Raw genomic sequence first — 25,087 nt, 5'->3', positions numbered from 1 at the left:
GCGTCCACGCCGCCCCCCTCGGGGCCGCCAGGAGGTTGCAAGGTGCGCAGCGCGTCCCTAACAGCATCCACCGGAGCGGGGCTGGCAATGCCCACAGCAGCCTGCGAAGTAGATGACACCGTCCCCATTCTACAGAAGGGGAGCTTTAAAACACACACACACACACACACACACATTTTCAAATCTACAGAAGCAGAGAAAATTGCGTGCTCAACACCCACATCCCCGTCAGCCAGCTCGGGCACTCGGCAGCTGATGGCCCCTCTCGTGGCGTGTGCACCCCCCACACATCCCACCAGGCTCTTCTAGGGCACACCCTGGCCGTCATCTCGGTGCCTGGGTAAATCCTTCCCTGTAGATTCCCGAAGGATAAAGACTCCATTTAGAAATACAGCAGCAATAGCATCATCGTGCCTAAAGAAGATTCAACAATTTCGTGACCTTTATGAGCCACCCCTGTGCCCACCGACCCCCTTTTTCTTGTTCGGGGTGACCTTCCTGATTACCTAGAGGTGAAGGGTGTAGACTCCAGGCCCCGTTTTTCCTTTGCAGACAGTTGCAAGTTCACTTAGCTCTGGCCCTGCAAAACCACAAACTGAAAACGCTAAACGAAACTGAAAAACGCGTCCGTGGAGCTGCTGTCCAGACGCCACTAGTGTGGCCGGGACCAGATGCCTCCGCTGCTTGAGTTCACGTCCAGACAGCACACCTGCTGTGCCCCCCTGAGCCCGCCTCAGCTTTCTCATTTCAAATGATGCTGATAACTGGTTTTCCAAACTGCTGGGGAGGATGAGGAGGTCCCTGCTGAGTCCGAGGCTTGAAGACTGTCCCCGGGGCTTCCCCCCCCCCCCCAAGGGTCACCGCTGCAGCTGCTCCCAGGAATGACACCACTCGTCGTGGTAGTGGCCACCTGGGGCCGCTGGCCTGGCAGTGATGGGTGCCGGAACCCAGGTGAGCACTGCCACTGCCACCTCCCCGCTGTCCCTGGCTTGGCGGGGCTTGGGGCCTCACTGCTTTGCTCCTAAAGGACCTGTGCTTCCCGGGCACTGTGTCACCTGGTGTCCGAGTCCTGTCCCTCCGGTAAGGCGTGGGTGTGTCCTCTGCAGCACCGCTGAGAATCGGTGGTGGTTTCAAACCGCGGCTGTGCCTTGGAGCTGGCAGCGGGGAGGAGGGAACCCTGCACCGCCCACTTTCACTTCTTCCTGAAGTGGAAACCACCCCCAGCAACGTGTGGGCGCCCCGCACCCCGGGGTCTGGAGCCAGAGCCTTTTCCCTGGACAGAGTGTCTGGTGCAGGCGGGTCCAGCAGAGGGGGCAGTTCCACTGGAATTCCTATCTGGAAATGTTACAGTGCTTGGCTGTCCTTGCAGACAAAAATAAGATGTTTGCTTTAGCAATTTGCTTAGTCCTGAAAACATTCCTAGACAATGCCAGGGCCTTAGTTGAAAATAGTATGCTCAGCTTGTTGGGATGGTCCCAGGAAGGATGTTTTGAGTGAAAATAAAATGATACATACCGCGGCTGTTCGCCTCCGCAGGAATCCCATGAGAGTTCAGGATTTTAAGGGCCGCGGGTCCCCTTGGGCATGCCTCCTGGAGAGGCCAGAAGATTCTAGAACAAAAAAAAAAAAAAACACCTACAGATGGGACACAGCGTGTGCTTCCTTTGGCACCTCTGCCCCTGAGGGAGTCTCTTGATGGGGCTGCATGCAGCCCGAGAGAGTATGCTCCCAAGTCCTAGGTTGTGGGGCGGGGGCAGCGGGGGAGGGCCCCCTCTGCAGGGGGCCTGGTTCACACCCCCAGGGTCAGCCTTTACTGGACTGTGAGAAACTTCTTTATCTGCCCGAAATCCCCTTTGGGCTTCCTCCCCCCTCCTCGGTCATGGTTCTGCCCACACAGGATACACTCAGTCCTCCTTCTGCATGACTGCCCCGCATAGAATCACAGGCCAGGATCGGCTCCAGAACTTTCTCTTCCAGGGCACGAGCATGGGCAGTTCTTCCCCAGCAGAGTTTCGGTTTGGTTGCTTGCTGAGAACCAGGGTTGTAGGTGAGCGTTCTCTCTCTCTCTCTCTCTCTCTCTCTCTCTCTCTCTCTCACACACACACACACACACACACACACACACACACACACACACACACACGGCAGGGTGGGGAGCATCACAGCCCATACTGGCGTTTCCAGTTAAAAGCCACTTGTGACCTTTTCTTCTTTGAAACAAAGTACTCAAATAATTTCAAATGACTTCTTTTACGACCCTTGCTTCTGAGTCGAGATAGCAAGCAGTGTGCCGTGATGGTCCGTTCTGCAAAAGCAGGAGGCCCGAGTCGCCAGAGCGGCCGCAGCGGACCTGTTTTTTGTGGACCGCCTTGGCAGTGTTTCGGTGGAGTATAAACATAGCACACGACGCCTTAAAAATAAGTGGCTGCGTGAAATGCTTGTGCGCATCGGCGGCGTGCTGCCACATATGTTCAGATCCTGCACATCGCTCCCTCTTCAGAAGGATGACTCGGATAAGTGGCTTACGGCGGCCAGCACGCCACAGCTCTGGGATTATGTGGACGAGACCCCTGTGCCTTTTGCCCTATAACCAAGGACCCAGGGCCGGGGCAGCGGAGCACGATCACAGGGGGCCGGCCCTGTGGCTCACCTACAAGGGCCTGGGTAAGCCCCCCCTTCTGTCCTGAACCCCATTTCACCCGCAGCAGAGCCACACAGGCTTCCCGATGCACCCTGTCCTGGCTCATCAGCCCTCTGGCTCCTGATGAGCCCGGACAGAGGTTGCATCTTCCTCTCTGACCCCTGGTAGTCCCTCTGGATGGTGGGCAGGGCTCACACCATCGTAGGTGCCCTCAGAATGGTGTTCTTAAGGGCATTGGTAGAAATGATGCAAAATACTCTCGTGGATGGTCACCTGGAGGGCCATGCTGGCCTCAGGCAGTGGTGCTTTCGAGGTTGGGAATGACTGTGTAATTGGGGTGAGTCGGGTGGCGAGTACTGGATGCGAACTAAATTCCATCTAAGTCCTGTTGGGGTTTTTTGCTTGTTTGGTTGGTGTTTTTTTTTTTTTTAAAGATGTTTATTTTGTGAGAGAGAGAATGGATGAGTGGAGGGATGGGGAGAGGGAGAGAGAACCCCAAGCAGACTGTGCAGAGCCTGATCCCACGACCCTGAGATCACGACCTGAGCCGAAATCAAGAGTCAAACGCTTACCTGACTGAGCCACCCAGGCGCCCCCAAATCCTGTTGTTTTCTGAAGTTAAGTATTTTGTTTCTTCCCATATTCTACTACAGTCGTCCACGTAGCTGAAACTGAAGTTGAAATTCTCACTTCCTAAATGAGAATACACACCCTTACTCTTTGTGTAACGGCAGCAGATTTTCTCAATAATAAACCCAAACCCTGCAGAATCCTGAAGCAACTTAGCATTTCTAATACTTCTACCTGGACCTTTTTTTTTTTTTTTTTTTTAAATTCCCCTTTGGGTCAGCAACTGCATAGAAAAGTCACTTAATGTATACAGTTGTCTGTGTGTAAGTAATCTCTACACCCAACAATGGGGCTCGAACTCACAACCCTGAGATCAAGAGTCTCACGCTCCACCGACCAAGCCGGCCAGGCGCCCCTATGGTGTACGGTTTTTAGGCTGGACTGTATAAACCTCCTGCCCTCCCTGGTAATGCAGAAGCTGTTGAAGGATCACAGAACACCCAACAGACCCGGGGAAATGAGAGTTTGGTTGTTCACGGTGTGTGTAAGAATTTGGATGACTTCATTGATCTTTGTGTGCATTGTGTGGTTTCACCTTTTAACAAGGGGATAATTGTGATACACGCTCGCGCTGTGCTGTGCTAACACGTCCATCCTCCTGCTTGTAGGTTAGTAAGGAGAGGGAAAAATTGGCAGGGGAGAGGGTGGGGCTGGTCCTAGCAGGGAAGGACATTCGGCGCACAGCAGGTGTCTCGTAGACACGGTGCCACGTGTGCAAATAAATGCAGGTTCAAGCACGGGGATCGCTTTCCCTGCCAGTGGAAGAAGTTTCTGTATCGTGTCTCTGGGAGTTTCCTTGCGCCTGTATTCCTGAAAGTTGGATACCTCTGGGAAGAATGGAAACAACAGTCCATTCCTGGCTTCCTTCCCGCCTGTTCTTAAGAAAGAGGCTCATTCTTTCAGACGTGCGTGGAGCCGGGTGCCCCGCTCTGCCCGCTGCCGGGGGTTCCGATCAGGTGCTAGCACGGGCTTTGGGGTCAACAGTCGGGCCGCCTGTAAAGGTCTGTAGACTCTGTATCGGTCCTTAAGGAGCAAGCAGAGCGTGAATTCCAGAAGGCCCTCCCGTTGTGCGAGGTTGCCAGGAGCGGCCTGAAACGGGCCCCCAGTGTACGGAAAGCACCAGGCCTGACTCGTGCAGTGGCCGCGGCTTCTCCTGAGCGTGTCCCCGGGGCCCGCGGACAGGAAGGCCGGGCTCCAGCGCCCGACCTATGTCACAGCAATAACAAAGACCAGGCCGGCCTGTCGCCCGAGGCAACAGGATGGGCTTCTCGAGGCGGGATTAAAAGGTAAGTTGGATCGCGGACAAATCAGGCCAACAGGCTTCGGAGGCTGAGGCTTTGTCAACAAATGAACTTGGCTCTATTTTAAGCCATGTTATGTACCAGGACTTCCTGTTTTTCCAAAGAAACCTCTTGTTTTGGTTTTCGTAATGATGGATTTATTGAAACGCTTTGCTATTCAGGGGACCCACGTTGTTTTCCAACCAAAAAGTCAAAACTGGAGATTTTGCGGCCGGAGAGGTGACGCGGCTGCGCAGTGACAACGTTGCTGCCCCAAAGGCTGCTCATTCAGGGCCCGGTGGCCTCGGTGGCCTCGGTGGCCGGGCAGTGAGCGAACAAAGAGCTAATTGCCAGGCAGGGTCCTAGACGGATCTCGTAGCTCAGAGTTCGGCCTCTTGTTGCGAGGGCGGTGGGGGCTGGTCGGAGGACAATTGAAAGGGGCTTTTTGTTGTTTCTCTGGGCTAAGTCGAGCCATGTGTGTCTGTCTTTCTAGGAGCGCGGGTCTGGCCAATCGGGCCCGTGTAGATCCCACTCGCTTCCTGCCGACCTTTCGACCCGACAGATGTTTTTTCTTACAAGTGTCGTTAGGGCTCTCTCCATTCGCTGACCTCATCGCGTTTTAGTGAAGCCACTTTCCTACAGTTTTGTTCCTCAAATTCCCTTTACCCCATCCTGAGTTCCCCTCTGAGATTAGGATCACCCAGCCTGCTCTTTCTGCCACCTTCTCTCCTGCCTCTTGGACCTGGCATGGGGAGCTGAGCCCACCCCAGGTCCTGCAGGGCTGGGCTGACCCACACAGCTGGAGGCACCCTGTGCCCCATGAACCGAGGGAAGCCGTGTGGCTTGAAGAAAAAGTAATGGAGGCTCATGAGCCAGGAACGCACCAAACGACCCAACATGTCAGTGTGAGAGAACCTTCCAGAACCTGTGGATGTGTGCCATGACCGTAGCTCATCAAATACTGTGGGCCATGGTGTGACTGGGAGGTGGGTCCCCAGTATGTGACATCATGGCAGCCTGTGTGACCTGGACAAGTCACTGCCCATGGCAGGGGCTGGGAGTGATCATGTGGGAGGTCCTAAGCCCGTGAAAGTGTCTGTAGCTGACACCCCTAGTCCAAGAGAGCAGACCACCATTGGAGCCGACACGGTATCTGTTCTGGAGGCTGGAAGATGGTGTTGGTATTTTAGCCTTTCCCTGAAACTGTGACACAGCAAATGTGGCTAGGACACTTGAGCCATAGTCTCCGACCCCTTGGGCCCTGATCTGGGTTTCCTCTGGGCTCACTCTTCTGAAACGTCTGGGCCAGGAGTGCCTCCCCTGTTCTGTGATCACCTGGGATGTTGGGGTCTTGCCCAAAGTCAACCAGCCAAAGAACACATTTGGCAACTGAGGTGGTGCTGGGTGTGTTCTTTGCAGTGTAGACTGAAAAATTGGTTTATCGAATTCAGCAGAGTGGAGCCTGGGGATGAGCTCCTTCTGTATGTGTTCGGTGACTTCACACCCGAAAGCCCCTAGAACGGTGCCTGTCACACGTGAAGCGAGTGTTTGCTGGTGCTAAAGTAACGAACGTCCCAGCCTATCCGAGACTATACTACACTCCACAGGTTGGTTGTGTGTGTCCCTGGACTCTGTTTTCCTAATGAGTTTACAAACCAGTCTCTTTGTTGCGCTTACTTGCTTACTTACACGTGGGTATTGCCTCTGGGGCCTGGCAGGGCGCATTAGTTGTGGTTCAGGGACCGTGGGCATAGCTAAATGAGATGGAGCTGTCACATTTTCAACCTGGCGTGTGGGGCTCAAGCTGACTCTTGGGCTTCCAGATTCTTGCCCCAGTAATGCCTCTGCACAGCCCCCGGATGGGGAGTGCCACAGGGACCCTCAGGGATGAGCAGAAACACGGACTGGGAGTGACCCAGAGTCATTGAGTCTCACGTTCTTCATCTGCGAAGCCACCAGTTTGGATTCGGTAACTTCTCAAGTCCCAGAATGTTCCAGAAATGCTGTGGTTCCAAGAAGACGTCAAGGCCCACACAGGCGTGTGTGTTCATGCCCCACGGCTCCACTCCACACCTTTTCTGCCCTTTGGGCTCTGGGTAGGCTTGCTGATCTCTCAGAGCTCGCATCTGCTCACGTCACAGGAATGGGCCGTGTGTTTGCTCCGAAACTCTGTGCAGGCTGCTTTCATGTTACCTGTATTCTGTTTTTCTCTGATTAGAAGAGCTCAACTTTCATAGGAGCTGCAGTTCAAGGACCACTTCTAAGATAGGAAGCAAGAGGGCCTGTTTATCCAGTGAAGTGCCGTGGGGAGGGTGGCTGGAGGCTGCATTCTTAACGTGGGGCATGGCCCCTGAGAGATCTTCTTAATGTCCCCAGATTTATGGGTATGTGTGGGTCAGAGTGGAGACCCTGGGGTGCCTCAGTTAACTCCGCGTCCTCGTGGGTGTGGATCGCAGCCTGGGAACGTACTTGAAGTGTCCGGGGTAAGGGAAAATCGCAGCTGGCTTTCTGCTCTCCGGGCCCATGGGCCTTGCTGATGCGCAGAGTGTCGTCTACCCCGGGGTTCACGGCAGCAGGAATATCACCGACCTCAGGTCAGCGTGGGCGACTGAGGATTTGCAGCATTTTGGTGGCTTTCTGTAGTGTTCCCTGTCTTGGAGGTAATGGAAACTTGGTGCCAGTGCAGCACAAGGGTATCCTTGTTTGTTTGTTTTGTTTGTTTTTTTGTTTGTTTTTAATCTCTTCTGTTGAACTCTTGTATCAGTGACTGTAACGTGTTCAAAGCAGTGCTTTCTCAGATTTGGGGAGCAGGGCACGTTTAAAGGGAAGGCTAGATAGCATTTTTCTCTGTGTCTCTCCCTGAAAACACATGTCTCTGTCTTTCAGGAGGCAATGGTGGGATTTTGGGGAGGGGATGGACCGGCCCGTTCTGATTGGCCAGCGTAGCAGCCACTGCGGCCCAGCACCTGGGCAGGTTTGTTATTTGTTGAGTTTATGGACACATGGCTGGATTCCTGTTGACTTGGCATTGGTGTTGTGTAATAAAGCCAGGATTGTTGACAAATCGCACCCGTAGGGGCCACCACCCCTTCACCATGGCCGGGACCCCCGCCAAGGTAGTCCTGAGCTTCCCCGAGCATCACTGGTGCAAGATCCTAGAGGATTTCTTGGGGCGGCTATCCCCAACATCATCAGTGTGCTAATACCACCGACCCGGTGCTTGAACAACAGAAGTGTGTGGTCTTGTGGCTCTGGAGGCCAGAAGTCTGAGAGCGGGATGTCAGCGGGGTTGGTTTCTTCTGTGGACTGGAAGGAAGGGCCTCTTCAGGCCTCTCGTTTGACTTATACATGGTCATCTCCTCCTCGTGTCCTCACACGTGGCCCCTGTGTCCAAATTTCTCCTTCTTAGAAGGACCCCAGTCCTATTGGACTAGGGGCCACCCTAATGACCCTAGTTTAACTTGATTACCTCTCTGAGGACTGTACCTCACCACATTCAGAGGCACTGGGGCTTCTGACTTGAATGTCGTTTTTTGTTGGTGGGGAGGATCCAGAGCTCAATGCGATAACAAAGCACTCACACCTGGTGTGACTGTGAGCAGTTAGCTGAGAATGTGTGTTGAGCTGAGCTCTGGGGTGTTCTGATTCGGACAACAGGGACCATAAGGCAGTTTGGGCCACAAAGGTGGGCGTCCAAGAAACTGCCTTCCCCTAGAATGACATCTTGTGCCATTTGTGCATGTTGTCCGTCTGGGGACATAAATACTCTTGTCCAAATAATCCTACCTTCTCCGGGCCTCCCTTCCCCTGTCCGCTCTTTGTCTGGCAGGGGCTCCAAAGTGTACAGCATCCCCATACATTAGCTCCAAGCGGATCTTTAAACGGCGATCACCTTGTCAAGAGTTCTTAATAGGATTTCATGTAAAATTAGGATCTTGGGGCATTAGCACATGGTGAGCTGTAATAATCTAAACAGGTGATTGTATTCATGGGAACCATCCCATGTTTGCCCTGTTTGTGAAGCATCCAGGTCATTATGACAAGGATTCACACCTCGAACATTCTCACGGGGCATGTTGCAGCCGCCTCCTCTATTCCAGCAACCTCTCCACAGTAAGGTATATTTTATCCATAGTTTCCAACACTCTGGGCTACGATAAATGTAAAAATGCTGTTGTTTACCCACCAAAGACTTAGAGAACAGAACTGGGGGCCCCTGTAACACCGGGGAAATAATTCAGGAAGACCATCTAACTCTAGGAATACCCTAAAACAGAAAAAAGGAGTGCTCTCATGGCTCCCTTCTGGAATTTGATCAGCAGAGATGAATCTGTGTAAAGTAGAAGTGTCATCCGCTTTTCCTCCATCTGACTGCTATCCTGGCCTCCCTCCTTTGGTTGAAGTCATGGATACTAAGCCTGCGTCCCTGCCCACCCCCATTTCTGGTACCCACCCCCATCCTCTGTATTAAAACTTGAGTCGGGATCTCTGGGTGGCTCAGCGGTTTAGCACCTGCCTTCGGCCCAAGGTGTGATCCTGGAGTCCCGGGATCGAGTCCCGCATTGGGCTCCCTGCATGGAGCCTGCTTCTCCTCTGCCTGCGTTTCTACCTCTTTCTCTGTGTCTCTCATGAATAAATAAAATCTTAAAAAAAAATAAACCAGGTCAAACAAAACGAATAGCGGCACAAGCTGTTTTATTTCATGTTGTTAAATAGCTACATCTAAGATGAAGATTTTCCTTTCTGTGACTCGGGTTGGAAAGATAAGGTCTGGGAAGAACAGCTTTGCAGTCAAGACTTTCTGGAGTTGGGGGACGTCTGGTTCCTGCTCAACACTTAACTCTGTCGCCTGAGATTACAGATGCCTCCACAGCTCCACCGCGGTGGCTGTTCTTGTAGAGAAATGTCACGATGGGATTTGGGTATTTGTAAAGCTCCAGATGTGGAATATCTGTCGTCATAAAACAAACTTATTACTCTGTTCCCGAGGTCTGAGTTGACTTTGCTGATGTCTGCTTTTGTGTAAGCAACACCTCATATGAAATAAAGGACAGGCCACCCCCCGTGGCCACTCGGAACGCTCCTGTCCCACGATGTGCCTGCTGGTGATGCCCTGACGTGGTGGCTCCTCCGACGTGGGCAGCTGTGGGCTGAGTTGTGTGATGGGGCCTTGCCCGGGCGTGGTCCCTCCCGGCTGGGCTGGGCTGGGCTGCGCTGCACGTTGCTTGGGAGTGTATCTGGTTTGGTCCTCAACTGGCTACTGTACCCCATCCGGCCCCAAACTTGAGAGGCTAGGTTTCCCTGCTCCTTTAGGCAGATGGGCAGGTTCAGAGTGAACTCTTCCAGCTATTTCTTAGAGATCGTCTTTCTAGACACTAGCTTTTGAAAACCAAACAAAGGGACTCAGCCATCCATCGTTCACATTGGGATAACCTTATCTCCAACAGATCAACTTGAATCCCCTCCCCTGCCAGCCTTGGACCTGGTGGGCCATTGGGTGGTCGTCTACCCCCAACCTGGGCAATACAGAGGATCCTGCTCCAAATCTCTGTGTTTTGGAATGTGGTGGCCAGGGACTTCCATCAGATGCAGAGAGAAAAGAGGAGAGACTCTTAGGATGCTTCCTGGGGAAGACGGAGTTGGGGGTGAGGTGGGGTACTCCGGCATCTTGGTGTGGTGATCTTCAAAGACCTGCCCTGCCAAGTCAGGCCAAGAGTCAGCTGTGCTGCCCAGCGGCATCCTGTTGCTATGGCAACCCGGGCTCTGAAATGGGGCTGGGAGAGGATGCTGGTCTTAAGGAGCTGTGGAGATGGGATGAGGCATGTGCGTCACCCCTACTCCAGCGTCGATGGACAGACCAGCCCCCCCCTCTCAACCTGAACCATCTGGGTGCCCACAGGTGTGGAGAAGGGAGCTTAGAACGCAGTGATCAGGAAAGACTGAGGTCAGCTCTCCCTCTGCTGGGTCATTTAAGGGGTCCAGGGAGAAGTGCCCTGGCTCCAGGCCACTGCTTGCTGGTCAGAATTTATTCCCAAATATGGTTGGAAAAAGTCACTTTTTTCACCTCCCTCTCTGTTAGTGTCTCCTGAAAAGATGGTGTATCCTGAGGTCATCTGTTTCACAACACACTGCTGGGGGTCAAGGAGAGTTGCACAATTACCAATTAGCCAGGTGGAGATGGTGCTGCACCCCGTGGTGGAAACCCTGACGCGCCTTCGCTCTGTATCCGTCTCTTCTTTCCTCTCCTTAGAAACTATATCCCTGCCAAGTTGTTTTCATTTTTCATCACTATGGCTCATTCCTCACTGATGTGTCTTTAAACAAGAAGCATGGGCGTAATGGAAAATCATCCTTCAGGGTGGCCATTCCCTTCCTGAATCAGGGAGCCTTCTGCTCTCTGACCCACCTCCTTGACTTACCCAGCTCTGAGAGGGGCAAACCTCAGGTGACGGGGTGCCTGCCTGGGTGCCCTTTCACCCCTGCTGGTCATGGTCCTAAATCTGAAACCATCTGAGGTTTTAAGGGTGATTGGAGATGTCGGTGGGGACTGATGGAAGGTGCGGTATGCCATCCTGAAATCCATTCAGGCCTTTCCTTCTGGAGGGTTCTTGTAGAGTCCTCGGGATTGAAATGAACTAGGCGAGTGCGCAGTGGCTGAGGGCTCTGTGGCCTGGGAAGGCCACGCCGGGCATGCAGTGCCCTCTGCTGGCCAAAGGGCCCCATCACTGGGCGCCAGGCCTGCTGGAAAGGCTTAGACCCACAAGGTCGGCCCCACACCAGTGGTTTCCTACCAGCTGTGCAAACGAGCCAAGACTGCAGAGAGCCGGTCCTCCTCACCCACGGATTCCAGACTGTACAGTGTCGAGAGACAAGCAGGCTGGAATATTCAGGTGAGCAGCAAAACTTGTGTCCCATAAGGAAGGCCGACGCTCCCAAGAGGGCAGCTGAGGTTTCAGGGTCTCCTGGTGGCAAGAAATCAAGAGGCAGAGGCCTTCAAAATCTCACATTGATTTTTTTCAGAATTCAAGATCTTGTCATTTGCCAACTGATTGCTAAAAAAAATTGTCCTTATTAGACATGCAAATACTAATGCAATTCATAAAAGGATAGAATAAGCAGAGAAACCCAAACTGCCTTTAAAGTGTTAAATCTTTACTCCATCTCCATCCTGTTCCTCCCCCACCCCACCCTACATTCCATAGGCCATTTTAAAGTCTATTTTTAAGTAAGCTCTACACCCATCGTGGGGCTCGAACTCAGAACCCCATGATCAAGAGTCACATGCTCCTTTGGGTGAGCCAGCTTGGCGCCCCTCTGTAGGCTCTTTTTAAGTTTAGCACAGCGTTTGCTTACGGTCTCAGCGATCCCCTGGTGGCTCCTGCCTTGGCTGACCTCCAGGTCCAAGCCTTGGTGGCCGTTAGTTATGGATGCTTTTACCCTGCACTCAACCACGACAGGTGCACACGGATGCGCAGTCTTATCACAGGCTGCAGACTGCACCCTCAGGTGACCTTTGGGGCGCTGCAGTGGCCACCCCAAAAGCCTCACCATGGCCACAGCCTCTCTGCAGGCCTTTCTTGAGAATCCTGACCGTTCTGGATGCTTCCTCTGTATGGTGTTCACTTTTGCTCGACCGTTCTGGATGCTTCCTCTGTATGGTGTTCACTTTTGCTCGCTCGGATGCACACCTTCTACAGTAATTCCTTGCATTCAGTATGTAACAGAAGAGGAGTTACCTGGTCCCATTGAACTTCCTCTGTCCGCAGAGAACGTGAGGCTGCTCCTCCCTTCATCCTGTCCAGGCAGACTTGTCAGCTCCAGATCCAAATTGTCATGCTGAAGGAGGGAAGGGTCAGAAAACTGAGAAAGGAAAAAACAAAATTAGTGTTCCTACAGTTCTCGGTGTCGACACCATGGGGATAAAAGGTGATTTTTTTACATTTCCTAATTTAAGGGAAAATTTGTTTATTTGCCTTTATCTGTTTTGTTCTGTTTGCTTTTGTTTCTAAAGACCACTGTATTATAAAAGTGAAGGTATTAATTTTTGAAGCATACTTGTAAGTCTAGTGCTCTAAAAATGTGTGGAAAATTCTGAACATGGGAAGTCTCCTTTTCTTCAGCCTGGGGAAACCAACGCTTAATTTTCATTATGACACAAAACAACCAATTAGGAAAATCATGAATCGATGCTGTTCAAACTCTGTTCTTGGTGATAGTTGTTAGCAAGTGAAAACATTGAGAATTCTTGAGTCTTGTATTTAACACCCGGAAATGTATTTTCACGTGCTAACAACCCTACACCAGGCAGAAGGGCTCACGCGGCACCGTTGGCCAAGGAGTTGGTCTTAGCACAAGTGTGGCTTTGACATTTGCTCCCTCCTGGTAGCATCTTCCACCCATGCAGGACTCCCTCCCTGGCACTGAGCTACCTCATGCTACAAGACTTGCTTTCTCGGTTTGTGACCTTCCAGTCTCTTTATTCTTCATATCTCTCCCTCCCTCAGAGCCACAGAGAATATTTTGCATAAAACTCCAGGCCCATAGTTTCTTAGCCTCCCCTCCGAATGGTAGAAAGCTCTGAAAACTTTTAATTCTTTGGTAACCCATTTGGCAGCAGGTGTTGACCTGGCCCGAATGGTTAAGGGTAATTTTTGCATCTTGTATGTTCATCCAGTTTGGGTGTGTTACTGTGTCCTGGTGCAGAAATCTGAGTGATTGACCTGGGGGTCCACCAGAATATGATGTAAGTCCTGTATTGCTTCTTTAAAACCCAGATGCGTCTGACTTCTGAAGCTTGCGTGGCCCCTGGGTGCTGGAAAAGAAGTGTAGTGGACCTGTGCTAATGGCACCTGAAGCTATCCATGCACGTCTGTCCGGTGATCACAGGGTGGCACCCATGGAACTGATGGAGGGCACATGACCAGGGTGTGGCCTTGTCATCCACGGGCTGGGCTGCTGGGAGTTCCCTGGAGAAAGATGAGCAGCCTTGCCAAATAGTGTAGGGTCCTGCTGGTTACCTCTGGGGCATGGGGTGGGTGTTGTGGGGCTGGGAATCACCTGTACACCATATTATATGCCACTTGAGGTCTGAACCATGGGTTTCCCCTTTAAAAAAAAAAACAAAAACAAAAAAACAAAAAAAACACCTAAATATGCCCCAAAGCTACTGAGGAAAAATAAGGAGCAACTGTAGCTTTGAGACCATTACAAAATTGACTTCAGTAAGCCTTTTTCCCCCCACAATCAATCTTCCCCCAAAGCATCATTTTCTTCCCTCAAAAAAGTTTTAATAATTTTGTAGTTAACTGTGGGATCATGTCAACCATTTACCAAAGGCTAAGCCAGTTGTTTTTTTTTTTTTTAACCCATTGATTCCTGACCCCTGTAGAACATTTCTTCTGATAGACTTGATCAAACAAACCCCAGATCCCCTATGAAGGGCATTCTCTCCAGCTTTCTTCCCAGGAAAGGAACCTATTGTTCCTGTTTGGCTTCTGAAAATGCTCGAACAGGTCATTTTGTGATAGCCTCAAGATCAGTGACTCTTGGGTCTCAATGAAGAATGAGAGAGAGATTTCCGGGCAGTTGTTCTTGGTGGGCCAGCATTGTCAAGGCCCTAGTTAAATACGCTGACCTTGCCCATATGCTGGATGCCACACCCGCCTGCAGAGTCTTCGCATGCGCCAGCAGGTGCACCTCCCCGTTGCCTTGGCCTCCCCTGCTGCTCTGTTGGGTCACTCACAGGTTGGTTGAACAAGACTATGGACACATCATTAGAGACTTGCAGGATGGGGCGAAGGAGACCTGAGGAGTGGTGCCATTCCCTTAGGATCCCAGGCTCGGAAAGGTGGGAGCCTTTGTCGTACCCACGCTGCCAGGTCTATGGGGGCCTTTTCTCCTTGTACTGGATCATCTTGACCTCACATACTGAGTGTCTAGCTCCCTTGTGGGCACAACCAGTGCAATATATGGAGGACTCCAAGGGTTCGTTCAGAATTTGGCAGCACTGGCTTATGGTCCTATGAATTCGTCAGCACATCCTAAAACTTGGTGTCTCTTTATCAACACAGTGTTTAAGTAGATTTCCTTAAGGAGACTTTTCATGTGGAAAGACATCAATTACTTGGGGTGAGTTCTTTCGTCTGCCTAATGTTTATGAAGACTAGGAATTAGAATAAACTGTGAGGGCATTTCTTTTTTAAACTTGTGATTTTTACAAATGTAAATGAGCAAGGACTCAGGGTTTCTGTGCGTTGTGGAGTCTTGGTCCTGGCAGGTGGGCTGCTAATGGTCCTATTTAGCAAAGTTAGTCCACCCAGATTTCAGACCTCACTGGAGAAGAAGGACCCATTTCTCTCGTACTTCCTTTTGGGTGTGTGTTTTGTGTTTGATATACAAGTGAGTGGTCATAAAATGCAGCGGTCGTCCTGTGTGCTGCCCTTTTAAATCTCAGTTTTCTCTTGGAAACCCACGTTGAGACCTCCCACCCTCACGGCTGCTTTCTGGTGCTGACAAGAATCTACGGATCTCATGCAGACATCTTTCCCCTTCTGCAATGAGCTAGATTCCTTGACCCCAAACCTTTCAACCCTGGATCACCCCTCACCTCAAGCTAACTAAAGGTCAGGTAGGTCTTTCTGTGGTTTGCCCCGCGATTTTAGGGTCTCCCCTTTGGAGGAGAAGATGGTGGTAGTTTTCTTGTTTGGCACTGGTGACCCTACTTCTGAAAAGACCTGATTTGCCCTCTGACCTTTCTTGAGTTCCACTGAGGTCATCCTCCTGGCCTCTGAGCCAGAGGGAAAAGTAGCCACATAAAAACATCCTTTTTTTTTTTTTTTTTTTTTTTAATAATTATAAACATGGAGCCTGCTTACCCTTGGTCATTTGCAAGTAGGTTCTAGAATTCTCCTCTCTCGTGTGACACTACAACCATGGTTTGAAGTTGTATGCTTTGCGCCAAAGAGGGACAGTGGGACAAAGTCCCCGCCCCCCCCGCCCCGCCCTTTTCCTTCCCTCTGTGTACCTTGATTCTTTGTTAAACATTTGACTGGATAGTGTCAAGCGATGATAGTGGTGATAAATTTGGTGGTGGAGAAGGGCCTGATTGTGAGTGGAGGCTGGTATAAGGCAAAGGGGGGTGGGTGGCTTTCTGAGCAGGTGCTGCCCAGGGAGCCCAGGGCCGGCGCAGAGGGCACGGGGTGCTGGCGTGGACACCAGCCAGAGACCGGAGCTCACAGCTCCGCTCGGAGGAGGGCCTGTCCCTGTCATCGGGAAGAGGGTTATGCTAATTAAGTCTTCATAAATAGCTTGCTCCCCGGGAGAGCCAGGGAGGAAACTGTGACATTTCCTACCTTTTTGCTTCAAAGGAGATATTGGGGGGAAGGGGATGGAGCTTGGAGAGTCGGTGGTCACTGCCACTGGTCCCGGCCAGCCTCTGCCTGGTGGTGGCATGGTGAGCCTGAATTCACTGGTGACGAGGGAGGTGCCGCAGCCAGAAGGGCCAGCATAGGGGTCTGCTCCCTGCACCCCCCAGCCTGAAAAATACCCAGACACAGGAGTCCGTTGCCCGTTTTCTTCTTCTTCGTCGTCTTCTTTTAAATAATAGGACGCAGACTATTTGTGTAAGCCAATGCCTGATCTTTCCCTTGATTGCATAATCGAGATTCTGCTTATCAATTTTTCAGGACGCCATCTAATTATACAAATTAAAATTCAAAGGGAAGCAAAAAGAATGATTAGGCCTCACTTGGGGGATTGGAGGAGGAGGGTGTGAAAGCCGGCTTGCCTCGGATGATAATGCTGTCATTTTTCATCTCTAAGGCACTTTACAAATATTAACTAATTAATTCTCTCACCCCTCGGCTACCATGAGGTTCTGACTTCACGCCAGCGTGGAGAAAGACCACGCTGCCGCTTGACGATCAGACCTCAGGACCTAAGCAGATGGAAATTTGCCGGCCGAGCTCTGGGGTCCGAGGCTGCCCCGTGGGGGTCTCACGGGCACCAGCCCTGGCGTCCACCTGGCTGCGCCTCTGTCTGGGACTCTGGTCTCCGCTAAGAACCCCCTTCTCTCCTTGCTGTTGCTGCCTTTCCTAAAGCCCAGCAAAAGCAGGGTGTTTTATGATGCATCGGTCACGTCTGCGCCGGGGACCTCCCACATGTTGACCCGCATGGTTTAGGATGGCCTTCACCTCCTCCCTAGTCTGGTGTCATCAGATCTCAGGTTTGGGGAACTTCCCAGGTTGGGAAAGGGCTTAGTATCTCTGGGATGTTGTGTTAATTATTTATGTGATTGGAAATTGTGCTTTTTTTTTTTTCCCCCAGCTCTTTAAAAAAAAAAATCATGTAATTATTGCCATAAATCTTTGGGGTGCGCCTCATTGCTGGGAAATTAGCCATTAACTACCAGGAAGTCTGGCTTCTCCTAGTCAGACTTGCATTCTGACCTTTGATAAAGTAACTCCCAGCGTTTTTGCATAATTGATGACCATACGTAATAATCCTCACGATTAACCCTGGAGCCTCACTTTCGCCTCCTATCCCCCCTCATTTGCTGGGTAACTAAGGGCAACTTTTCCCGTGTGTGCACGTGTTGTTACAATAAGACGGCAGCAATGAGTCAGAGCTCGGACGTTGTGGGGTGCAGAGAGCGACTTGTGGCTTCAGCGGGTACATTGGATGAGCAGGAGGGTGGGGGTCAGAGCTCCCAAACACACCCCCCCGAAGCCGCCCTCCACAAACGAGCTGGGCAGCAGCCCCCCCGCTCCTCAGGTGGCACGTGGCTCTCCCTCCCGAGAGTCCCGCAGCCCCCAACCCAAGTGGGAGCCACTGCTCTTCTGCCTCGTTTCTGCCTGAAACGCTGTGGGCGCACTGGGACGGGCACGGTCGCCGCTCCCCGGTGTCTAGGCCAGCAGCCTGGACCCTGCCGTCACCGGTGCCATCTGTGGTTCCCTCCAGATGCCAAGGGGGCCCCGGAGGATGGCAGTGGACACCCTCGGCTTCAGTGGCTAGGCAGTGCGTGGCTTCCTGCCCTGTTCTCCTGTGGTGGGGTCCGGGGCATATGTGGTGCTGAGCAGCGGCTCTGGCTCGTTCCCCCCAAAGGGGCCCTGGGGAGTTTTGTGAACTGCCTGCCCGGTGAAAGGCCTCCAGAGAACCTGTCCTGTGGCCACGCTGGGTGTCTGTATCTCCTCGCCCACGGGCCTGGGCCCTACCCCTGATGGTCCGGGCCGTCTGGAGTCCGCCCCCCTGTGTTGGCAGAAGCGGGCAGGCCCAGCTGGCCCCATAGCGTGGTCGCTGGTCTTGGAGTACAAATCACTAACAATTCAGGTTGTTGGCAATTGGTGTTTACAAAAAGCCAAGAGCTCTAGATGCTGCTGTTTACTGTTTTCAGAAACAAATAACAACTGTCTTGTGCGTACGTTCCCTTGAGACAGGGCGGGAGCCTGGCCTAGTGGACTCCAGCAACCTCCGCGTCCCGTGCTGGAGGGAGGAGAGAGCCCGCGCTGGTGGCAGGTCCCCTTGTAGGAAGTGGCAGTAAAGTCCTGTATGACCTGTTGTCCTGTGCCCGCAGGGTGTCCAGAGAGTAAGGATTCTTTTCTCCTTGTTTCAGGGTTCATAGTGGCGTAATGCCCGCAGACTCCTGCGCGTTCCCCTAAGTTCTTAGAGGACCGCTTTGCCTTTTGAATCAGAGAGTTGCAAAGTTCGATAAAGAATGGCCCTTGTGGATAAGCACAAAGTCAAGCGACAGCGATTGGACAGAATTTGTGAAGGTAAGAGCCAGCGTCATTGGCGGGTTTGTGACCAAAGGCGCGTAGTCCCGCCCTGGAACCCTCGCCCCGCTCACCGCTGACCCCCGCGGGGGATCTGGTTCCCTGTTCAGACCGAAGCCCACTCCGGCCAGAAGCCCCCCGGCCCGAGCACCCCCTGCGCGTGTCCTGGGCCGTGTGGTCGGTCGACCTGACCCGCGTGCAGGGCTGCCCGGCTCCCAGGGTGTAGGGGTGGGGCTAGGACAGCTGGGGAGGGGGTGGCCCTCGGTCTGTTTCTTGCGCACACCCTAGGGTCACCCCTGCATACGGAGGACACTGGATAACAGGGCCATGTTTTTTCACTTCTCTGAGGTTTCCGGACTTTTATCTGTTTCTGATTAAGATATTTACAGTGATGAATTCCAAGATATTCCTGAAGAGCCCAGCATTGCCCCCTCATTATGTGTTCACATCCCTGGTATCTTTGAAAATGTCTGGAAGTGTTTTATTCATGAAAGGAAAAATAAACATAATTAAAATCTAATGGAAACCTGGGGACGAACCTCTGAGATGTTGATTAAACACCATCCCCTCCTAATTAGGGAACGGCGAGAAATCCAGAGCGCGGCTCTGGGCCTGGGGTTGAGTGCTCTTGCCAGCCACGTCCGCACTGCCTGGTTCCTGGTGACCTGGCCAGTGGGGTCTGTCACTGGGGATCACGGAGGGGAGCCTCACAGGCAGGGTGGTCACAGCTCCCCCCCCCCACCCCGCATGTGCTCACACCCTCCTGGGCCTACCTGCTGCCCACGTGGACTGGATTGTCCTGAAGGCAGATGTGGCTCAAGCCACATGGGGTGGAGGCATCACAGACGTGTTGTACCGTGTGACCGTAGGCCCGGCAAGCGCTCTGTGATCTGAGAGTGTAGCAGTACTCACTGTCCCCCTACATCCCTGGGGTTCTGCAGCTGTGTAGGGGGTTTGGTTTTGATAAACATGACAAAGTTCTCAAACCTACAGAAAGCTCGATGGACTAGAATGGACACTGATATGCAACTTCATTTACCAGCTGGTAACATTGGCTGTCACTTGCTTTCTTTTTTATAGATGTTCCAATAGAGATACGTGTGTGTGCACATGTATGTGTGAATGGATGGGTGAACTTTCCAGAACCATCTAAAGGTTGTAGATGCAACAGTTCCTCCTAAGTACCTATGGCATGTGTCCCCTGTGAGGACCTTTCCTGATGTAAACACGGCGCCATAACCACCCCCCCGACGCAGGGAGCTGACCCTCCCCGCGTGTCCTCTAATACAGACTGCATTGCATGGTCTCCTTGCCTCCGCTCATCTGTTTCCAGCTGCTTGGTTTGTGCAGAAATGAATCAAGGGACACATTTAGTTGTCCTGTCTCCTTGGTCTCTCCTTCATCTAAAATTTTTGTCACGGTCCTTTTGACTTTCAAAAGCATTGGTGGTCCTTGAAAGAGCCCAGGCCACCTGGTTAGAAGTATCCCACAATCTGGGTTCACCCGATCAGGTGGGGATTTGTGGAATTTACTTCTGACCTCTGGTGGCAAGGTGTTTCGTTTAAGGTTTCAGGGGCCCCTGCTTGAAAAACTAGTGCAGCAACTTTCTGGGGTTGGTGTCCAGAATGCCTGTGGTGCTGATTCTGCGCACACACCCCCCCCCCCCCCCCCCCCGGAATCCAAGATCCCCATGTGTATCTGGACGTCCCACATCGGAGACGTGATCAGGACTGGAAAGCCGATGGCCTTTCCCCTCTGTGTTTTAGAGCTGTCACAGGGGCAAAACCATTGATGGCTCTTTCAGGCCCTCTCCCGCGCATGGCTCACCAACCTCCCACCCACTCTTTATGACGGGAATTTCCGTATCTGCTTCATCCGTGAACGGCATTCCTGAGATGGTCGCAGGTACAGTTTTTTAAATTTCTCAATAGGCGCCATCAAGATAGACGTGGGAAATTCGGTGGCTCGGGTGTTAACTTGCAAAATCCACGATCCCAAATATTCGCTTGCTGTCCCGTCCAGTCTAACAGCTGTTCCAAGGTGCTTCATTGGTGGCCCTCGAGTTTATATACCGAGTTAGCATCGTTCATGGGCCAGGACAGGTGGTGCCCATTTTGCAGCTGCTTACCAGCAAGGCACAGGGCGGGCAGTATGTGTGTCCACGGACCCGGGCTGTCTCCTGTTCCTTACTTGGTCTTTCCCTCCAGTGAGCTCCATGGATTCCGTTCTTTCTCTGTCTTGAAGTCCTCCTGCATCTGCATCCCTGGCTTCGGACTGTCCCCAGTATCTTTTCTGTAAACTTGAACTAATTGCTCTTTAATGTTCTTCCTGAAACTCCAGCGAGTCCAGCAGACTGTTGTCTTCTTCCCACTGCCAGTGCTTCCCCCCGCCCTCCCCCAGGACTTCCTATAGCCCATTGTTTTTGATTTTTATGATTAAAAGCATGAACGCTGCCTTGTTCTGTTGTAGCCGCTCTGGGATCAGAGGAGCTTTGTCATCTTGGCTCTTGTTCTCTGGGAACAAACCTCCTCCAGACTGCTGTCCTCCCGCCTACCTCACAACCCCAGCACAGCCCCTGGCGGTGGGATCTCATGCCCGGTAGGCCCTCCTGGGCCCCTACTCCTTCCCCCTCCCTCCCTCCCTCACTCTCTCTCTCTCTCTCTCTCTCTCTCTCTTTAAGATTTTATTTACCCATTCATGAGAGACAAAGAGAGAGGGGCAGAGACATAAGCAGGCTCCATGCAAGGAGCCCGATGTGGGACTCAATCCCAGGTCTCCAGGATCACACCCCGAGCTGAAAGCGGTGCTAAACCGATGAGCCACCCGGGCTGTGCACACCCCCACCCCCACCCCCACCTCCTTAATGAACACTTTTGCTCCAGCCTAGCCAGTCTGGTGGGATCTGAGCACCATCCTTGCCCAGATACTGATGCTTCCAGAATTCCTGCCTGCCCTCCAAGGCCCAGCCTCTTCCCCCTGGAAACATCAAGGTCTCCTCCTGAGCCCCAGTTCCCTGTGGCCACTCCTAGCCACTCTCCCCTTTGTGGCTCCTAGTTGAAGCCCCGGTGGAGGAAGGAATCTGACTCCGGTGCATCTTCGCAATCCTCTCCCCCACCCCCTCCAAGGGATGTTTCTGCCGTGATTGAAGCACAGTGCAGAGCATAGCTTTGCTTCTCACCAGCCAGTCTTTGGGACTTCATCCAAATCAGTTGGAATAATGGTCTCTCAAGCTGACTTAAAAGCCAGATTTTAATTTTTCTTCCTAAAGCTCTATTTTGATATTTATAATTTGCTCTCTGTTCTTTCTGATGCCTGTTATCCAACAGTCCTAGAGTGCTGTTGGGTAAGAATTCTCATGGAGCAGGGACTGGTCAGGGCCAGGCTGCCATCTCCTCTTTTTGGTGTGTAATTTAGGTCTTGGTTTCCCACTCTGTTAAAGTTTGCTGGCATAATTGATCTATTGCATCTGCGAGTTGCACCGTCAGAGCCTCACTGTGTTCCTGCAGCACGGCCAAGCTGGTGTGATTTGCCCCAGACATCTGTTGGTCAGAGAAGAGGGCTTACTGTCGCTCAGCATTGCCAATAGTAACCCGGAAAAGCATTCTCCGGAAAGCATTTTCTGGGTTTGTAGAAGGGTAATATGCCAGAATGGCTTTGCTGATGACTTTTGTGAGAACATCTTATTGTGGGTTATGGTGGAATAAATCAGTAAACACCGTCCTTTTCTGTGGCTGTGGAGAATGTAATTTGGAAAAAGTAGATATTTCATTTTACTTTATTTTGTTGGAACGTCTTATACACGTGGAAAAATGGTCCTGGCGATTGCATCAGTTGAGCTGTGATTAGTACCCCTTTATAACATAAGTTGGGAGAGGACTTTCCCTTTCCTCTGCAGGAGAAAAATAAATGATGTAAACCTTTTAAATAAACAATCCTATTCGATGTTTCTTGCCTCGAGGATGTTCTCATGAGCACAGAGGGTAGGAGGAGGTGAGAAGGTCGGCTGGATGAATGGACTCGGGGAAAGTAGAGACCAACTGATGAGTAGTTAGTTGATCTTGAACCCGAGTAGTTATAAATTCTGGGAATCTTTCTGTGTCCACTTTGTCACCAAGGACGAGTCAGAAAATGCTGCAGGGACGAGGTAAAAGACCTTCCTCTAGTTGCATTCTGCACTTCTCAGTGGGTTGAGCGGGACACGGTGAGAGGACATTTATTCCAGTACATCATTCCCCTGAGAAAGATCATTCATGGTCCTGGAATGTTCCAGAAGCAAAGATGTCTCCGAGCCTTCAGGTTTTCCGGATGGCTGAGGTGGTGGATTCATTGGGGCAACTGGGAGCTCTTCCCTCACAGCAGCCTTCATTGCCCGGCTCACACCCACTGGAGCCCATGGAGCAGGGTAGAGAGTAGTCGGCGGACTCGGGCCAGAATCACTTTGTCGTTTATTTGTGTGCTGTTTTACCTGTTTCTGTCTCAAAAGCGCTTACGGCACTTTATACAGGAAACACGTTGAAGTTGGCCATCTCTAGGTGGCCCACAATCCTTTCTAATAAATATCCTTAAATAGCCCCAAAATGTGGATTTTTAAAAGGGGGACTCATGTTGCTATACATTATAATTATATGTTTGGATCAGGCAATTATGCATATTTCCAGTAATTATGTGATTAGCGATAATTACATTAGCTATGTAAATATACAATAGTCAGCTAGACACAACTTTAAACTCCAGGCATAAACGAACATTCGGCAACAATGTGCTTGTGTAAAGGACCAGTAAAGGTAGGGAGCATGGTCATGTTGACGCTTAATGGAAGTTATTTGCAAGGGCTGAAAATCGACATTTCCCCTCCTCTGGTCGTGGCTCCTCCCCTGGGGTGCCCACTGTCTTGTCAGCTAGGGATTGGGTTCACAGAATCGCCCATATGCAGTCAGGCCCTTGCTCTCTGCAGAGGAGAATCAGGTTAAATGTTTTATTCTCTATTGCTACTCATCTGTAAAATGCAGACTTCAGCTTCTCTTTGCACTTGTCGTTTCACTGAATGGCCTCCAACTGCAGCTGGCAATTTCTGTTAACTCCCCGTGTTTCTAAGAGCAGCGTGTCAGGGCTGCCCGTCTCCACCTGGGGCTCCAGGGGGTGGGGTGTTGGCGTGCTCAGCCAGCGCTGCTGTGTCTGCTGTGTTCCCCACCACGATGCATTTTTTTTTCCCCTCCCGAGTGCCCCGGAGCCACCTGACTTGTCTTCCCAGCCTGCTTTGCGTTGGATGCATTTCATTTGGTCATGGCACCTTTGAGGAAAGGCTATCTGCTTTTGGGCTCAGTAAACACTTCATGGGAGCTTGGGTTCCAGTGGACCCAGGCCTGGTCTCCTTCATCAGAGGAAACTGTCCCAGGGCAGCAGAACAATCCTGGCTTTTGAAGAGCCAGACACCTGTACACAGTCTCTCCTCCCCCGCCCCCCAGATTTGGAGGATGTCTTGGGCTTGAGTAGCTCCTCAACACAGCTCAACCCAATTAGAGGTATTTGGGGGGGGGGGGGGACTATGAAACCAGAACCCCAGGATACACTTTGCTGCCAGCTCTTTTTGGACTGTGACTCCTCTTTCAGAACCTATAAGTGATACAGCGAAATGAGGCTCCTGTTTCTGATCGGTTTATACTCAGGACCCCAAACCATGATTTCATGAACATCCTCCTATTAATGGGACTCTTGCTGCAACAGAGCTTGAGGTCTTTGGCAAGCTCTCTATCTCCAGGGAAGCCTCGGGTGCCTGTCCAGGTCCAGGCAAGAATCGGGCTCAGCACCACCAGCTGGGCTGGGAGGTTGCGGGGAGTGGGGGGGTGTGTTCTGGGTATCTGTGTGCACCTGCTCATAGTGGTCTCCACTATGCCCTGTCCCTCTTGCCATGTCACTTGCTCATTGGACGGGCTGGGCCCTCCACTGGGCTTGTTTCCCAAGTGCTGGTTGGAGAGTGATGTACCTTGAGGGCAAGGACTGTGGCTGTCCCCACCGAGTCCTGTGCCCTGTATGGTCACACCAGCCTGGTCACGTTATGATCATGTGTTGAACAGACAAGCACGTGATGGAGAAGAGGACATGTTGCAAGAGACAGGGCTCTGTCACCTTAGATGAGGAAACCATGAGCTGTCTCTGCCAACTGATGCATTCCCTGGCTTATTTTGGGGGTGGTGTCACCGTAATAGGGGTCGATTTCTTTCAACTTACGGATAGAGTGACAAAGAGTGAATTAAGGAAGCTTCCTGGAAGTGGGTTATTTGAGCTGGACCCTAGTGGATGGAAATGGTTCGGGCATCTCAAAGGTGAGAGGAAGAAATTTCTAGAATATTCTGAACCCAAAATAGGGGAAGGGACATAAAACATAGAGTGTGTTGGAGTGAGGGGGGTGGCAAGGTCAAGGTGGGTTGGGATGGTTGGGATTATAATCCAAGATGCTGGGATTTGGTAGGATTTTTGCTGTTATTGGACTTTTTTTTTTTTACAAAGAGGAAGGAATGAAGTGGTTTTCGTTCACCACCTTGCCTGAGGCTGACCTTGTGCCAGGGATTGTCAGCTTTTCCTGGTAGATTTTTGTCCTGTGGCTTGCCCAGGCCTACATCTGAGCCTGGGATTCCAGCTCATGCTCCGCCCCCCCCTTTTCAAAACATGCCCTAAAAGAGGACTGGACTTTCTCTGCCCCATTATAAGTGGGGATCAAAGCCAATTTCCATACCTCAGCTGTCATTAAGTTTTATAATCGAGGAAAT

General features: G+C 51.6%; 1 protein-coding gene across 6 annotated transcripts in view; it reads left to right on the top strand.

The window, feature by feature from the left end:
• Positions 1-25,087, top strand: part of CTBP2 (C-terminal binding protein 2) — a 156,432-nt gene that overhangs the window by 90,450 nt on the left and 40,895 nt on the right. For 5 of the 6 annotated variants that reach the window (XM_055345862.1, XM_055345859.1, XM_055345863.1 and 2 more), the window contains one exon: positions 18,161-18,320. The exons of the other annotated variant lie outside the window; for it this stretch is intronic. In XM_055345862.1, coding sequence (XP_055201837.1) covers positions 18,263-18,320 — 58 coding nt within the window. In that variant the 5' untranslated portion in view covers positions 18,161-18,262. The remainder of the gene's footprint in view (positions 1-18,160; positions 18,321-25,087) is intronic. 6 annotated transcript variants of the gene reach the window in all.

Source organism: Nyctereutes procyonoides, unplaced genomic scaffold (assembly GCF_905146905.1).
Source record: "Nyctereutes procyonoides isolate TBG_1078 unplaced genomic scaffold, NYPRO_anot_genome, whole genome shotgun sequence".
Classification (NCBI taxonomy): Eukaryota; Metazoa; Chordata; class Mammalia; order Carnivora; family Canidae; genus Nyctereutes; species Nyctereutes procyonoides.
This window is presented reverse-complemented; position numbering and strand designations above follow the sequence as displayed.